We start from the raw sequence: 17,870 nt of genomic DNA, 5'->3' as shown, positions 1-17,870 counted from the left end.
AGATTCAAGATAGAAAGAGTCTTCTTGATATAATTATGCTTTTAAAAGTTATTTTATATTTGTTTCGTTTTGTAAGTTCGCTTTGACCTTCAATGGTAGAAAATTGTACCATCCAGTGAATATGTAGTCTCAATCTTACTTAGGGCAACCGAACATTGTTTGACCTAATGTTTGTACAAAAAGTAAAACTTATGTACAAATTTTACGGCATTAGTTATTTTTGTCAATATAGATCATTAATTATGTATTTGAAGTAATATTTTTTAAATAATCATAGTTTTTCCTACCTCCTTGAAATTCAAAAGCATCGATTATTGTATATCATATAAATATACTCAATGGAAGTCTTTGTGTGTGTGTATCCATACAGCTTTTATATTTTGCTTTATCCTCATCGAGAAGATGAATGTGTTGTAATTTATAGCTTTGATAAGTATATCATGCTGCTGTTTGTATTAAGCTTTACGCATTTATTTATTGTTTGTGAATGAAATGATTGCATGATTAATGGATCTAATTAAATATATTTTAAAATAGTTTTTTTGTTTATAATTGCATTATTGTTCTAAGAAATAATAGAACAAATATTACTTACAATTTTTTATTTAGTTTAATAGTTAATGAATCGCTGGACATGGTGTTTAGCCCTTATAGTGAGTGTAGAAATTGCACCGCCCCTTGGGGATCCTAAAGCACTACTTGATTTCATGCAACAATGGGCCCACGAACTATTGTTAACATTGTTAACTATTATTTACAATTGCACATAAAACTAAAAATGAACAAGGATTTGACCAAAGAAGCCATCGGATTGTCAAATTGTAGGAGAAAACTGGTCAATGAAAAAACTGGTGGAAGAACGGGTTAGAAGTGCGAAAAGTCCCATCAACCACTTCATCCTGAATGCCATACAAGTTTTCATGTTGGTTTTAAAGCATAAATATTCAGTTTAAGAACTGTTTTAAATGCAATTACATTTTTAAAAATTCCTTTTTAGTTTTTAAAGTTCATATTTCATAACACTATAATTCTAATTCAACCTTACAATTTATTTTTTTGAATAAATACAATTTAATTTAAGAAAGCATTGAGAGAAATGTAAGTAATATTTTACAGTTATAGATATTTATAATCAAAAATTATTATTACAATCAAACAATAATTGCCTAATCTTTGTACACAAAAGGCTACTTCTGTCCGGATGTCCGGGGTAAACTTCAAAACTACCAGACGGATTTTAAGAATTTTTTCACCATAGATAGCTAGCTACATTATCCGATAGCAACTTAGGCTATAATTTATTGCTAAAAAACTTAGTTTAAAAATGTCGTAATGGTAAACAGTAAATGTTATGTAATTTCCACATAAAATGATTAAAAATTACACCCATTGTTTCGAAAATTCGTTAACAACAGCAACATTAAAAGTAATCATAATGTAAATTTTGAATCAAGGCCTCTCTGGAGCAAGCATGACATTTATTGCTTTCTTAGGAATTGCATCCTCATCTTTATACATAAAGGGCTACTTCTGTCCGGATTTCTGGGGTAAACTTCAAAACTACTGGACGGATTTTAACCATTTTTTCACCATAGATAGCTACATTATCAGGGAGCAACTTAGGCTATAATTTATTAATTAAAAACTTAGTTTAAAAAAGTTATGTTGAAAACAGTAAATTTAATGTAATTTCCTCAAGTTATGATTAAACATAGAGTAAATAAATATTCATAGAAAGGCCCCATCTATGGTAAAAAGGAGATGGAATTGAAGCCGGAATTCTGGGAAACAGTGTTGCAATGATGGGCGGGGTTATGATAAGGTGATCGCTTCGCGAGTATAGTTTTCACCAATCTCGCAAAGAGACCATATAAAGTAGCTGGCAGATCTGTTTGCATTTTAATTCATGTTTTAATGCAATTTCAAAAACGTGCTTCATAAACTTGCAAAAATATCTAAGTTTAAATTAACAACCAATTGAGATTTATGTTTTGAATCAAAATGTATCTTTAAATACTTAGCAAGAAGCTAATGAACTTGGGATACATCGGTGCAACTTCTGGCTTCACTTTCTTAGTATAGCAGGGCCTCTCTATGTAATTTCTTTACTCTTTGTGATTAGATATAAAATCCATTGTTACAAAAATTTGTTGCCTAACAACAGCAATATTAAAAGTAATCATAATGAAAATTTTGAATCAAGGCCTCTCCGGAGTAAGCATGAGTTTAAAGTCATTTAAACATTTGGAAACTCTACTTTTCGCACCTTGAGGGAAACATAGTAGAGAGCTTTTTTTTTTTTTGTGTGTGTGTGTGTGTACTATTTAATGAAATGAAGCAAGTGCACGGTTTTTTTAGTGATCTTTGTTTTTGTTAGTTCATATTTTGAAAATTCTTCAAATTTTTTTATACTTAAATTCGTGCGTTCATTTCTAAATGAATATTCGTTGGTTCTTTATACTTATTGTTATTTTACTTTATGGGTAAGGAAGAAGCTCTATTTTTAATCACGCCAAAGCAGTGTGTTTTGAGTTCATTCAGTTAAAACAGAAAACAAAAGAAAGTAGCGAATGTTTCTCACAACTATTACTGATCCAGGCAACGCCGGGTATTTTTGCTAGTTTTGCATAAAAGAGTTGTACTATGCAAGCACTTGTTGGTAGAAAAATCTGCCATTAAAAAAAATACAGTAATTGTAATGGGAAAAATCAAATTCCTGAATGATACACTTAGTACACTTAGAATGAACATTTATTAATAAAATTGTCAAAATTGACTGATTTTTACGAAGTCGGCATAAATGGTTAAATACAAATATGTAAAAAATGCTGTATGAATCTTTAAAAAATATTCAGTGTTGCTTGTTTATAGTGAAATAGAAAGGACCTAATAAAAATATTGTATAAAAGTATCTGTTTTGTATTTTTGAAAGATTTTTTTTTTTTTTCAATAAAAGTGTACCCAAGATGGCTACTTTAAATGTGTTTTACTTGAAAATGTCCACTTACATCCCTTTGCTTCCCACTGCCACAAATGTTTTTGAAATTTATGCATTTAACGGTGCAAAGTCAATAGTATACTTCAGTAATATAGTTAAACAAAATAATTTTGCTACTATTCTTTAATCAGTGTCTCCTCTACTCCCCATAAGATACAAATGAAAAACAAAAATTTTTCTGTAAATTATTATTAATCAATTATTGCTAAAAACTGCATAAAAATTCACTATGGTTGCAACCTCTTGTACTTTTTAGCTGCTCCGTATTGGATTAATGCTCCAAATAATACCAATGGCGCGGAAGACGAGACTGTTTCTTTTGAATGTGTTGCTGGAGGTATTCCTGCACCTGAAGTGGAGTGGTACATGAATGGTGTTCCATTGAAAGGTAACTATATAGTCCAACTGTCTTTAGTTGGCCCTTGCCTCCGCCTTATTTCAAAAGCATCCATCTTCATAAAGGGAAGATACACAGAGGAAAATTAACAAATGGAATTCAAATTGTGTCAATGTGAAATATCAAAACCCCATTTCATTTTAGGCTACACAAACAACTAAAAAACTCTTGGATATTTTTACTGTTTTCTGCTGTTTGATTTCATTTGTGACAAAAAAATATGATTCTCAGCCAATGATTGTTTTAATAAAAGAATTAATTATTTAAAAATAGAATCCCCCCTCCATTGTATCACCTGCATTATTGACTTACTTCCCCTCTATTGTTTTCACAAGCTTTTTCCAGTGACTCTTTTACTCCTATGTAGTGTATTTTGCTATTTATTATGTAAATGAATCATGTGCACATTAGAGCAACAGCATGATTTATCATACTGTAATCTTGGTAGAGGGGATATATGAGATATATCGTCGTCGAAGATGTTCGTTAGGAATACGATTACTTGTACTCTTCAGGATATTTAAAAAAAAAATTTTATTGGGACACATTCCGACTTATTAAATTTACAAATTAAGCAAAAAGATTATTATTTATTATAAGTGATTATTATAGTGAAGCAACATTTATACGTTTCTCTTTTTTACGTTTTTATCATTTATACGTTTTTTTAAATTGATCACTGCAGAGTCCAATGCATATTAACGTATACCTATTGTACATTTTTTTATTTATACGCTTTTTTGTGCAATCCCTTCAAAAACATCTAACCGGTGCTTCACTGTATTTTTGAAGTGAAATGAGAAAGTTTAAAGGAATTTGGTTATTTCGTTTTGAGTTTTAAGATTAGGGGAGCTCTTTGAGCATTGTTTGTAAATTGTGTCGCTTTTCTCAGTATTTTTGATCAATTTCTCCCTTTGTCACAAGTTGTCACACTTCAACTTACCCCAGCTCCCCTGTGTTACATGCCATGTTATTTTTCTTAAACATATATTAAAAAATGTCATACTTGTCATCCCCTGGTCACAAATTGCTATAATTTCATAAGTCTCCTCCACTTTAAAGCATGACATCATTCTTAACAGTCCCGTGAGCAATAAGACAAAAGTATTCCATTGTGATGATATTTTTTTAAGTACTTTAATTTAAAGAATCATTTTTTCCCTCTGCAATCTTATTTTGTTTTGTGGTAAAAACTACTTCTGTTAAATGGTAACGAAGGTCGACTTAATTCGTCGGTGCTTAAGTCATAACCGGTGGTGTTGAACTCATGCATTTTTGATGTTATATCTCTGCAGATAACTCCCTCATATCCTAAGCAATCAGTGTTCGTTCTTATGCAAATGTAACAGTTTTGACTACAGTTTTGTCCATAGGCGGATTTAGGACTGAGTTCCTGGGGGGGCAGGATTTTTTTTTTTTTTTTTTTTGAGCTACCATTTTAAATTGCCCCCCCCCCAATGTTTTTGATCTGTTTTCCTGTGATGCATAAGGCCATGCTTTACTTTTTTTGTGTTGTTTTCATGCTGTCCTATTTGAATTGACCTTAAGAGAGGTGACTGGTATCAAGAGAGTGGCGCAGGGCTCCCTTTTAAGTAGGACATAGAATATTCCCTAATGTAGGGGGTCTGGGGGGTTTGTTCCCCAGAGGAAATTTTGTAAAATGGATATAAAATTCTGCATTTCGAAGCCTTAAAAGAGTTAATTGGATAGACAAAAATCTCGGGGGAAACAAAAAGAAAAATATATATATTTTTTTGTTTTAAGTTTTATGATTTAAATGTGCTTTGTGATGTAAGTTAATACTTTAAAAGAAATGCTAAACAGATTTAGAAAATATGTAACATGAGAGTTGCATACTACTTATTAGAACAATTCATAATTTATACACTTGATGATAAGAAATAAAATTGAAGCACACTTTGCTTAGGAGTTTCAAAGACTTGTCTAATTATTTTCAAGGTTTGGTTGGTCAGATTGGGTGTTTTGGCACAAGAACCCTAGTAGGTTATACTGCGCAAATTCTTTACGAAGATTTAAGAACATTTAATAATTTAAGGCACCTCATTTGCACTTTCCAATCTCTGAAATTGAGTTCTAGATTATACAATTGTACAGTATTATTCAAACTTTGAAAAAAAAAAAAGCTACTTTAAGTTTAAAAGGAAAAATAAACTATAGAATTCTCTCATTACAACAACCTTCTTTTTAATTATAAGCAGTGCAGAAAATGAAAAGGAATAGAGGTAGTGTATCATTTTTTCCTGGCTAAGCAGATTAACAATATGCAGTAGAAGCAAGATAAAAGCAATCAATACAAAAGAATTTCCAAAATACTGCATTTGGGATTAAATAAGTAGCAAGATATGAAACATGTGAGTCACAAAAATTTATTTCAAGTAATATGTTAAAAACGTAAGCACCATGATTTTTACACTTTTAATGCAGGATGTAGCAAGGAGCTGAATTTGACATGTTTTGGCATTCCGCTCCCTACCATTTGTTAGAAATTTAAAAATTTCAGGTTTGTAACCACACATTTCCAAATATTCAAGGTTTTCAAGCACTTAAAAATGAAATTAGTTTTTTCAAGCACTTTTCATTTTTTAAGGAACAAATCATGCAATATTTCTGCGAGTTACGGACCCACTTCAAAGCCGTAGCCCGAAGCTATAGCTTGTTTATCTTATAGGCAAATCTGGCCCTATATATAGTTCACTCTTACCGGCAGATTTTTGTAATTTTTACGAAAATTCGTCAGTTTTTACGGTTAAAGGGTTTTTACAATTTTATAAATCTGAACGTGTGAATTCCAGAAGGTTCTTCAAAATCTTTTGTCTGTAAGAGAATACAAAATGTTTTTGAAGTCACGCAAATTGAAAATAAACATTCTGAGAAAGAAAACAAATCATAACGAGTAGATTGTTCTGTTAGCGAAAATGGGGGAGGGGGGTTCTCTTTGTTTTAGGTTCTAATTTAATACTTGTCAATTATTATAAGTGTTGCAGCTGAATGCATAGCTCGTTTACCCTATGTTTTCATTTATATACTTGCCCAAATGGTTTTCAGTCCAAAATAGTGAAAATAAGCATATATTTAGCACCCCAGTGACAACTGTACTATTTGTATTTAATGTTTTTTTTTTCTTTTCTCCAATCAGAAAAGGACATTCGCTATTCTCATCATTTTCATTGAACTATTCAAAAAAGAAAAAGAAAATAAGGATTTTTTTTGTTTTAAGATTTTGGAAGATGTGTTCTTACTATTTTAAGTCCTCCCAAAACTGGGGGACATTGCCCCTATGCCTATGCCCCCTCCAATAAATCCAAATATAAAAATCTCCCTTCTGAACTAGTCAAAAAAGAAAAAAAATGACTTTTTAAAATTTTTTTGGAAGATGTGTTGTTACTATGTAAAGTCCTCCCAAAACTGGGAGGGCATTGCCACCCTCTGCCCCCCCCCATAAATCCGCCCATGGTTTTGTCCAGTGGTTGGAAAAACTACATTTTTTTTGTAGCGAACTACAACTACAACTACTTTAGCACAAATGTAGTTAACTACAACTACAACTACTTTTTTCAAAATGTAGCAACTACAAATTACTTTTGAAATGTAATCTCTACTTCGCTACTTTTTAAAAATTAAATAAATAAATAACATACACATACACATTACACACCGTTTGAGATTGAATGAAAAAATTAACAAAATTTTTAGATTGATATATTGGCTCATTTGAACATGGAATATTGCTATAAATTATTTATTCTTTCTTCCTTTACTGAAACGATTCGTCAATCGAAACATTTTTTACCAATTGCACGAATATTCCCTGCAAGAAAGGATTTAAAAGTGGAAGGAGTTCAACCTTCAAATTTTTAATCCTTTCCTGACAATAAATAGTATTTCATTCAAGAAGAGCAACTCGGCTACTTGAAATTAAGATAAATCCAATCGTAATTTAATTTAAATTTTACATAGATTAGACATACATATACATAAAATTGATTTAGATGATGAAGTGCATCAACAAAAGAGAAAAACTTAAATTTTCATTATATGATTAATTTTAAAGGAACTTATATTTCATAGTTAGGGATTCATAGGATAACATTAGTTATTTCATAGGAATTGATTGCTTTTGAGCTTCAAGCTAGGGTTCCAGACCTGGACACCATCTCTTTTCTTACGCCACTGATAAAATGAAATAACAGCATTTTTCTATTTTGCCAATAACCTCAAAAACTCACAATATTTAATAATTGTATTTTAATATGTTAATATATCAACACTCAATCAGTAAAAAAGTCAAAATAAAGAAAAATGAAAAATATCCCAATCGGTACTACTAGTTATCCGAAACATGAAACATAACTAAAAATGATTACTTTACTTCAATGTGCAATTTTTAACAACAATGGACTAGGGCTACAACGCAATTCGACTAACGCGAAATGGCTATATAGAGCGAGTTTTACTCGAGGAACGAATTTTGCAGCTGACACGAATTCCTCACCCGCTACACGAAATTTTCTTAACGGAAGCGCAGGGCTTATATCACCTTCTTTCTTGGGTACTAAATATTAGTTTGACTGCATGTGCAAATGGCATTAATACCGAAAGCTTTTTGCTTAACGGGCAAAGTTTGCAGGAAACGGGAAAAAAATCGTTTCTTTCTTTTTAAGCCATGCTCTATTCAAGGCGAATATTGGGAAAATGTGAAAGTTTCTATGCCAAACAAAGTAATGGCGTCAAAAAGATACAACACATGACGTCAAAATTATATGTTAGAGGTCAGCTCGAATTTTCAGTCTTACGAATCTGATTGGTGCAACTTTTACTCGCGTAAGACTTGCACCAGTCAGATTCGTTTGAAAATGCGTTTTTTTTTTAAACTTGATTCAAAAGTAGTTTCCAGAAATCGCTACAAACTACTTTTTTTTGTAGCGAACTACTCGCTACTCTACTTTTTTAAAAAAGTAGTGCGCTACACTACAAACTACTAAAAAATGTAGCTACTACAGTAGCGTCGCTACTTGTAGCGCGCTACTTTCAACCACTGGTTTTGTCCTTGTCTCATCAGTCTGGAATAGTCAATAACTGAGCTAGAGGCAGATGTCATATCCACATTGTCTACTGCAGAGGGGAACCCTGAAGTGAAAATAAATTTTTTTCCTGCACACTTAACTTTTAAGCATCAAAGATGTTTTTTTAAAGAATGATTAATATGTACTGTAGCATGAATTCCTTTTAGCATAAGATCATTCTTCAGAAAATAACTTTTGAATGCAAATATTTTACAATTTGGAAACCTTTTGTTTTCTTTTTTTTTTTTTCATTCTTACATGAAAGTGTTGCCTACTAGAAGTAACTATAAACAATAGCTTAGCTAAGTTCCAATTATTTCACTCGTAAATATATATATATATATATATATATAAAAGTGCCTTGTTCACAGAAATAAAAAATCGAGGCCAATTTAATTTCAAAGTACAGTGAAACCTCTCTGAGCAGCTACCACTACATTCCGTTAAAACACGGCCGCTCATAGGGGGTGGCCCCCTTAAGAATTTTGATCATTGAACTCGAACTGTACTACCATTGATACTACTCAACACTTTAATACTTACCTTAATTTTCTTACTTTACTTTAAAATTATGTTTTGAGAAAATGAAGAAAAAAAAAGCTTTATTTCATGATTTCTTTATTTTTCGGAAAAAAGTGATTTAATTTTTGTGTGCTTACATTTTTGCAGTTTTACAGAAACCAATTTTTTTTTCAAATTTGTTTGTAACTTGTAAAAACAAATCTCGAATTGAGTCATCAGCCATGGCTTTCAAATTAGCAATGATGTCATTAATTTTCTCCAAAGTTTGCCGAGTCAAAAACATGACTTTTTATTTGTTACACATAATATCAGGAACTTCGTCTCTGAATTCGAAATAGCGCCTAAAAGGCATAAAAATGAGGTGACAGTCCTCAAAGTTTCACCCCCCCCCCCTTGTTACAAAAATCTAAACATAGTAAACGCCTGGCCGTTCTCTAAAACGAAAAGCTAAGGGTAAATAAATTAAAAACAGAAGTGGAAGAGAAGTCGATTTCGAAGCCCAGACAGACAACTACCCTGTCGCTCAGAGGGGTTTGAGTGCCTTCGCTCAAGGGTTGAGTTAACAATGTGTGCATAGGCCAAACATTTCGTGCCTTGCGAAACTGGCCACTAAAAGGGTGGCCGCTCTGAGAGGTTTCACTGTAGTAATTTTGTTAATTGTGTTAACAATCAGCTATTTTTTTGTAATTTTATTCATGCTTAGCACATCAAAATTAAAATTCTTATTTCTAGCACAATCTGAATTTAAAAGTCATTGAACATTTAGTGTTATTATGTGTTCTAATGAGTCAATTAATATTGTTAAACTCTCATCTGTATTTTTTTTCCTTTTTTTTCCACTCAAGCCCTTTGTTTTACAAAGAACATTGCAATGCAGCATTTTCTAATAGCTTTGCTTGCTTTGTGTTCTTTTGTAGTCTTAATTAAATAATGTAATATTGTGATAACATTTTAATCTATTCTATTTCTTTTCGTAGATGTTAAATCAAGCTCAAGAAGAAAGCTTGACAGGAAAGCTAATGTTTTAGTCATAGAAGGTCTCAAAAAGAGTGACACAGCTGTATTTCAATGCAATGCCTCAAACATTCATGGCTATACCTTCAGAGATTTCTACCTAAATGTCTTAGGCAAGCATTTTCATTGCACAGTTTTGTAATTATTTTTTATAGTTGGTCATTTATTAATGCCTGATGCATTTGTTGTTCAATCAGCTATTTATTTTGTATGCTATAGTTTTTTTTAGCTAACCTTTTGGACAATTTACAACTGACGATAATTATTGACTGATAAGTAAAATGGTCATTATGTAAGTGGTCGTTATGTAAGATATTATTTACTAGCAGTACCCTCATGGCGATGCCCTTGCTAAGAATTTAAAGAAAGTCCGTTGAATTAAAAAAAATCCATGATACCTTCCATCCCTTCTGATGTAAAATGATCATTTTTCTTCAACTAAAATGCGTACACACATTTTCAAAAACCTATTAGAGTCTCTTTGGAATTTAAAACTAATCGCCAAAACACATAAAAAGATTAACATTAGCTTTAAATTCAAAATAATCCTTCAACTGTATTGGTTCATTGTTTAATGTGCCAAGCAACTACACTACCGTAACCCTACCGTTTAGCGAGTGAAGTGGTTTTTTTCTGTAATTTAAAATGTTTTGCCAAATAAACAATACTATAGTAAAAACGTTATAAAGAACAATCACAATTGAATAATACGACAAATGAAAATTTTTACTTAGATAAGTAACTAACTTCAACTATAAGAACAAAAACAAACGTTGTAAAAATAAGGAAAACAAAACCCAATAGAAAAATCTTACAAAATCAAATAATGTACTTGAATATCGCAAAAAAAAAAAAAAAAACGCAGTCAAAAATCAGTTTGCTGACCACAATAGTCCCACATTAGCGCAGCTGTTGACACTGTCGGTCAGCGCCCTCTCGAGTTAAGTTACCCTGCCATCTACAGTGAAACTTGTTTATAACAATACTGTCTACAGCAATAAATCTGTCTATAACGATACTTTCCTTGGTCCAATCAAAATGGCAGCATAAATAATCAAACTGTCTATAACCTGTCTATAACAATATTGTTTTATTTCCCAACAATATCTTTGTAGACAGGTTTTACTGTATTAGGAATTCGTAGAGGTCAACTTATTCCACCATCTATTAAGAATTCATAGAACTAAACAACTAAACATTTAATTTGCAATTACAAATCTTTCGCGAACAAGGTCGAACGAGATAAGAAGTATCCTATGTCCGTCTCCTGGTTCTAAGCTACCTCCCGACCAATTTTCCTTCGAATCAGTACAGCCGTTCTTAAGTTATAAATAGTGTAACTAACGCAACTTTCTTTTATGTATATAGATAGGGGAGAGGAAACAAGTTTTCTGAGGCTCCTTTTGACTACACATCTGTTCTACGTGAATGTAGCACTTTTCATGGTTTTTAGGTCTAGGTCTGTTTTACACCTAAATTTAATCGATTTTCACTAAATTTTTCTTAATCAACTCTCGTCTTTAAGGATTTTATTATGGCTAATTATATATTTTGATATATTTTACTCTTGAAGAAACTCAGCATAAATAGTTTAATAAATCATTTTGCTGATCTGCAAATGTTAAAATGTTTACATTGATGAGGTTTGACTGCAAAGTGGATCCATGTGGCCTGTTGTTTTGTTATATGTTACAACTGCAAAAAAAATTCTGGAAACTTTCAAAACTACGTATCATGTCCATTTGGTATTGAAAATGATAGTTGCAAATTAGAGTATGGTCAGAAATTGGTGTCTAAGAGACAGTTGAAAACTTAAGTTATAAGAATTATCAAGATAAAATAAGTGTGTACAAAATCGAAGAACAATTCTTGGTTTGTAATTGTCCTTCCTCTTCTGTGCTCTTCTCTCGTCTGCAAGATTCATAGTAATTTGATTTCCTGCGCTTTGGTAAAAAAAGGTTGGACAACATTGGTTTGTGTTTGTCATTAGATTAACTGCTATATTTGTATCTTTAGCATACTTAATTACATTGAAGGTTGTGAAAACAAGTGATTTATATTTTTTTAGCTTTGCCACCAACTATTACTGAAAGACCGGAACCAGTTACTAGTGCTGTGATTTCCTCTATGGTCACTCTACGTTGTCGAGTTTTTGGTGCTCCCAATCCGAAAATTAAATGGATGAGAGATAATCAAGAGCTAAAAAGTGATCGTTTTCAAGTAAGTATTTCTTTTGTTGAACTTATGGAAATGATTTTATAAAAGTAATTTTATTTTTAATGATAAAATTTTTTGCCTTTCATTTTTCTATGATGAAATATTCTGCTCCAGCAGCAAATTGTTACTACCTGTTGAGTATCTGCTCATACCATGATGATAATTATTGCTGTCTCTCAATGAATTAAGAAAAGTTTGATGCTTAGATTTATCAAAAATTTACAGCATTAAAATGTTTTTTTTTTTTTTTTTTAATTTTTTTTAAAGAAAAATAATAGTTTTGTTTTTGAAATCTTTTGTTTTTGCTGTAGGGAAGAGGGAAATGTGTCTAGGATGTTTGTTGTTCATAAAGTAAAAAAGAAAACTTTCATTTATTATTTTCTCTATTATTTAGAGGAATTTAAGTTAACTAATTTGATTAATGCAGAAGTCTGAATTGCTCAAAAATAATTAAATAAGCCTTTGTCATTCCTTTTTTGCCATTTATTTGTTTACCTAACTTTTTTTGTTTAATTTATTTGCATTTTAGTTTTTATTTTAATGCATTTATTTAATTGTACTCCCTATTCTTTATTAATTTATTCTTTTTTCCTTTGTTCATAAATGTGACTAGATCCAACGCTACAGTGTACTTCTGGACTTATTTTAAGAAATAGTTTTCCATGTTTTACATTCCTCTTTTGTTAGTTTTTCTCTTTCAGTTTTTTTGTAATGAAGCAAAGATAAGTTGAGTGGCGTATCTTTTCTATTAAAAATTGATGAAGAATCTTTCATTTCAGAGTCAGTATTTGCATACAGAAGAAACACTACAATTGGTTTTTATTTTTACTTATTCTTTTTAATAGCTTCAAGGCAATGGAGACTTGGAAATTAATGAAGTTCGAGCTCAAGATGAAGGAGAATACACTTGCTCTGCATCAAACAAATTTGGTGATATACAAGCTTCTGGAAGACTAGAAGTCAAAAGTAAATATTTTTGTAGCATGAATTTCTGAGGGATCTGCGTTACATCCCAAAAAATTGTTCTTACTGAAATCACAATATTGTGTAATTGCAATCTGTATAAAAGTTTGAAATTTTGTATAATATCTTAATATTATATGTATTTCTTCTGTGCGTGTTTGTAATCATAAAGGTTTTAAACGGCTGGACCGATTTTGATCAAATTTTTTGTGTGTAATTAAGTTGATCCGAGAATGGTTTAGAATCACAATAGAAGGAATTGGAAGCGTTTTTGTTAATTAATTAAGTTATTTTAACATTGAATGGTTATAACTCCTAGATGATTAATATTTATTTTAACCTATTGTTAAGCAAGAATTGAAATGAATATTTAACCCGTTGTCAAAGGACAAAAAGAAATTCAGTTCTGCTTTTTGTAATGAAAATTTCCTACTGTGATATGTCAATTGAGAATAGATAAAACTTAGAGAGAGAGAGTAAGGCCTTCATTCCTTGAAAGTAACGATTTTAGGTCCCGTGATATATTTTAAAGTACTGGAAGAAATCAGGTTTCTTTCACTAGGTTGACGCAAAATGTGTCTTCTGTCGTCATAGTTGAACCATGTGACGGGATTGGTGCCTCAGGTTTTCCTAACCAAATGCCGTACCTAGCAACATTTGTTTCTTGGCTCAAATCTATCTGAGTTTTGGCACCAATGGCGAAAATACTTTAAGGATTATCAAACTAATCAGTACATTATTAAAGTAAACCGTGGTGGAATTTAAAGACAAAACAAATTCTATTTTCGTCCAGATAAATTACAACTGGGTAGTTCTGTACACAAAAGATCAGTGCAGTGGAAAATTTTTATCTTTGGTGAAAAAAACAAGTCAGGCTATATATGAAGATCATTCAAGTACACAAGGAAAGATAGTAAGCAAGACATGCTCAGCGAGAGAGCGGGATTTAAAAGTTTTCGTTCAAAAGATCAGATTGCTAATCGGTCGGAGTTCGCTTTGCTCACTGATCAGCTGGATTACATTAATGTGATGTTTTAGCGGTTTTGGCCATAAATTAGAGAGTTGCGTGATTATTTGTTTACATTTTAATGCTACTGTTAATGCAATTTGTTTTTTTTTGTTTATTTGGCGAAATATTTTAAATTGCCAAGAATTGTTTTGGGTTTTTAAAAAGTGTTTAGTCAATTTAATTGAAGAACCCTGAGCCTGTTGCTAGCCATCACATTTGTATTTGTTATAATGCTCAAACACAAAAAACTTCATTTGATCAGAAGACATATGTTTTGTGATTGCAAAGAACTTCTTTTCGAATGGAAAAGAAGTGAGCTTTTGCTAAAATGATGTATCTATTCCAATCTGTGCCTCACTTTTGACTCTGTATGTCAAAGATTTTCTCTTATTCCTTCTCTGTGCAAAGTTAACTTAGCATATTTTGAGTATTTTTCAAATCACTTATAGTGATTACTGTCCTTTGTGTGATGGATATGTACACCAAAGTTTCTTTAATTCCTTGTGCTTTAATTCTTAAGGAAAATTTGTAAAAAAATTAAATAATATTAATAATTATTTTTATTTTTTTAGAGAAAACCAAAATCAACATCCCACCTAAGAATTTTGAAGTGGCTGCAGGAAAGTCTGCCACTTTCCGCTGCGATGCGGAAGCAGATCCTAGTCTCCAGTTGACCATTGAATGGCTCTTTGAAGGTCAGCGGATCAACTCAGATTTGGACACTCGCATGGTGCAAGCTTCTGATGATTCTCTGACCATAACGAAAACAGTGGAAGGTGACTCAGGTCGCTACACGTGTGTAGCTAAGACAGAGCTTGATCAGGATGAAGCGTCTGCCACTCTTATTGTACAGGGTAGGTTCTTCAGTAAAGTTGAATGTTCTTGTAGCACATTTAATCTTCAGTACTTGATCTTTCATTATCAATCATTTTGAAATGCAATTGTTTATCTATATCAGTGGTTAGGGTCCGATCATTAGTATATGGACCCAAGTCAGACATTTCATGTGGACCGCTGGCACACATTCTTTCAACCGTTAAAAAAAAGGGGGGGGGGTGGGAGAGAGAGAGAGCATATATACATAAAATTAAATTATGAAAATGTTGTGCAAATACAAAGGCAATCATAGAAAAATAACACATGATTTAAGTATGGACTAGAAGACCTTTTTACCATTTTTTCTATTCAAATGTTAACCTCCCCTCCTCCCTTTTTTAATATTGACCTTGGAAAATTCTCTCTTTTCAATGAAGGAATCCTTTTAATTTTTTGACTTTGTTTTTGTTAAACGGAGGAGCAAAATCAATAAAAAATTTCCAAACTTTGAGTCCCCTTCTGAGTGAGAACCCTGAACCCCCACCGCCCCCAAATGCCCATGTAGTAGTTATGCTCAAGCAGTGGTACAATTGGTAGAAATGAAATAACTCTTTTTATGCTTCTATAAGTGTCCCTCCATCTTTAATCCCAACTTATTAAATGATCCTTATTAAAAGCATGATGCTACTACCACTTCAGAGTTTTCCAATTTGGAATGTTCTTTGTATAACATATTTTTTTATTTAATGTATATGGTTATGCATTTAAAACATTTAGAACAGATAAAACATTTTTTCCTGAAAGGTCTAAACTAGGAGACTTCATTCCCATGTTTCAATTTGGACAATTTTTTGCTCAATTGGAAACAGTCAAAAAACTTAACAGTAGCATTTACTGGAAAATTTGAATCTATATCAATTTTCATCTAAAATGCAGACTTGCTTCAAATAAACTTTGCTGGTAAAAGCTTTTCAAGTGATTCAAGAAACAGTTTTTTGGTTTGATTTTTCCAGAATAATTGCTGTGTGCTTAATTTTATAAATGATATCTAGTTGCCAGTTTTGATACTTGTAAATAAAATGTCCTTGAGTAATGAATAATTGTGTTCCTTTTCAGACACTCCAAATCCACCTAAAATTATAAGAGTGCAGTGTGATGGTCCAACTGCTCTTGTTGAGTGGGAACCGACAGGTGATCGTAGAGCACCTATACTGAGTTATACAATTCAATATAATACGAGTTTTACTCCTGACAAGTGGTTAGATGCTTTTATCAATGTTCCCTCTCCTGATCGACGGCTACAGGTAATGCTTTCATGATTAATTGAAATGTATATTGTCTTGATTTTCGATTCTCATTGTAGTGATTCTTTTTTTTTTCCTTTTTTTTTTTTGTGCAAACTTTTTTTGTGCGGTATATAAAAATTTTAATTAGATTGGGACTTAATTAACGAAATTATTTATAAAACGGACGAAGTTATGTTTAAAACGATTATTTTTATGTGGTCCCTATCCAGCGCACAAAAATAGGTTTGAGTCTAATCAGGTGTTTTGTTTATGTAGACCAACACAGACATATGTTGTGTATAATAGAATGGATTAATTTTAAAATGTGATGTATTTAATGAATATTCACAAATGCTTTGTATGTATGCATTATCAAAATTGACTAGTTAATTTTCCTTCCTGAGTTTTCGAGTGCTGTGTTATTTTAAAAATAGCAGAAAACTATTGTAGCAACTCAAGTGAATTTCTTGCTTGCATTTTCGGAAGCATTTTCCATCGCTTAGGGCAACGCCTTATAAGCTAAAATATTAAATAGTGGAAGTGAAGTTTGCGTGTACAAGTTCTATGTATAAATTGTTTTAACACTTGTACTTAAAATAATGTAAAAAACTTAATAGTTAGGAGAAAATTCCTAAATTTAAGTTTGACACTAAAACAAGTGCACTTTTGCTCCAATTTATTACCGACTTATTATTATTATTATTTTTATTTATTGAATTTATTTATTTGAATTTTGAAAATGAAGTCATTTTCTGTAAAAATTGTAATACATTAAAAATTGTAATACATTCATTCTTTGTGTTTAACCAGAAAGATTCGTCAACATTGTGCTCGTTTGTTATTTTTGTATAGTAAAAATACATTGAAAGTTCTCATTTGTTTTAATATTTTGTGCTTCTCAGGTATCTATGACCCCATGGGCCAATTACACTTTCCGAGTTATTGCTAGGAATATAATAGGACCCAGTGAGCCCAGTGGTCATTCAGATGTTTGTGAAACTCCTGAGGATGTTCCATACAAAAATCCAGACAATGTTGTTGGGAGAGGAACTGAGAAAGACAATTTAGTTATTTCTTGGACAGTGAGTATCACTTCTCCTTTTCCTTTGTTTTATTCAAAATGTATAATTATTTTCCCTCCCCTCCTTTTTTTTCTTTTTCTTTGTTGCTGAAATCTCTTTGCTTTCCAGTTTTTGTAGTATCTGTACAGATTTCAAGGATTAATTTAAGAATTACAAACAACTTTGGGTTTTTTTATGTTAATGCTCTTTGTTTTAAGCATTAGTGCTTGAAGATTTTGGCCATTTCGTTTATACTTATTTTTTAACTCATAAACATGGTGCGTAAAAGAAATATCAATATATTTTTACAGATGCACAGCGAGGATGCTTTGTTTTTAACTCATCACTCTCCTTCCCAGAACCCTTTTAAAACCGTATTATTAATCCTAGTATGTTGATATGCAAATAATTATGAGGACTTTGACTTTTTATTTACTTGATGACTTATGTGAATGTTGCTAGCACTATTATATACTTTCTTTGACATAAAAACTAATTCTGCA

At 31.5% G+C, this 17,870-nt stretch overlaps 1 protein-coding gene across 1 annotated transcript in view; it reads left to right on the top strand.

Annotated features, from left to right (window-relative positions):
- The window catches only part of LOC129224620 (neuroglian-like), a 309,219-nt gene that overhangs the window by 264,935 nt on the left and 26,414 nt on the right, over positions 1 to 17,870 (top strand). Inside the window, exons 11-17 of the mRNA XM_054859104.1 lie at positions 3,255 to 3,386; positions 9,979 to 10,128; positions 12,084 to 12,235; positions 13,078 to 13,198; positions 14,777 to 15,058; positions 16,137 to 16,324; positions 17,209 to 17,388. Of these exons, the coding sequence (XP_054715079.1) occupies positions 3,255 to 3,386; positions 9,979 to 10,128; positions 12,084 to 12,235; positions 13,078 to 13,198; positions 14,777 to 15,058; positions 16,137 to 16,324; positions 17,209 to 17,388 (1,205 nt within the window). The remainder of the gene's footprint in view (positions 1 to 3,254; positions 3,387 to 9,978; positions 10,129 to 12,083; positions 12,236 to 13,077; positions 13,199 to 14,776; positions 15,059 to 16,136; positions 16,325 to 17,208; positions 17,389 to 17,870) is intronic.

The sequence above is a fragment of the Uloborus diversus genome, chromosome 6, assembly GCF_026930045.1.
Source record: "Uloborus diversus isolate 005 chromosome 6, Udiv.v.3.1, whole genome shotgun sequence".
NCBI lineage: Eukaryota > Metazoa > Arthropoda > Arachnida > Araneae > Uloboridae > Uloborus > Uloborus diversus.
The sequence above is the reverse complement of the archived record's forward strand: the minus strand, read 5'-3'. Positions and strand labels throughout refer to the sequence as shown.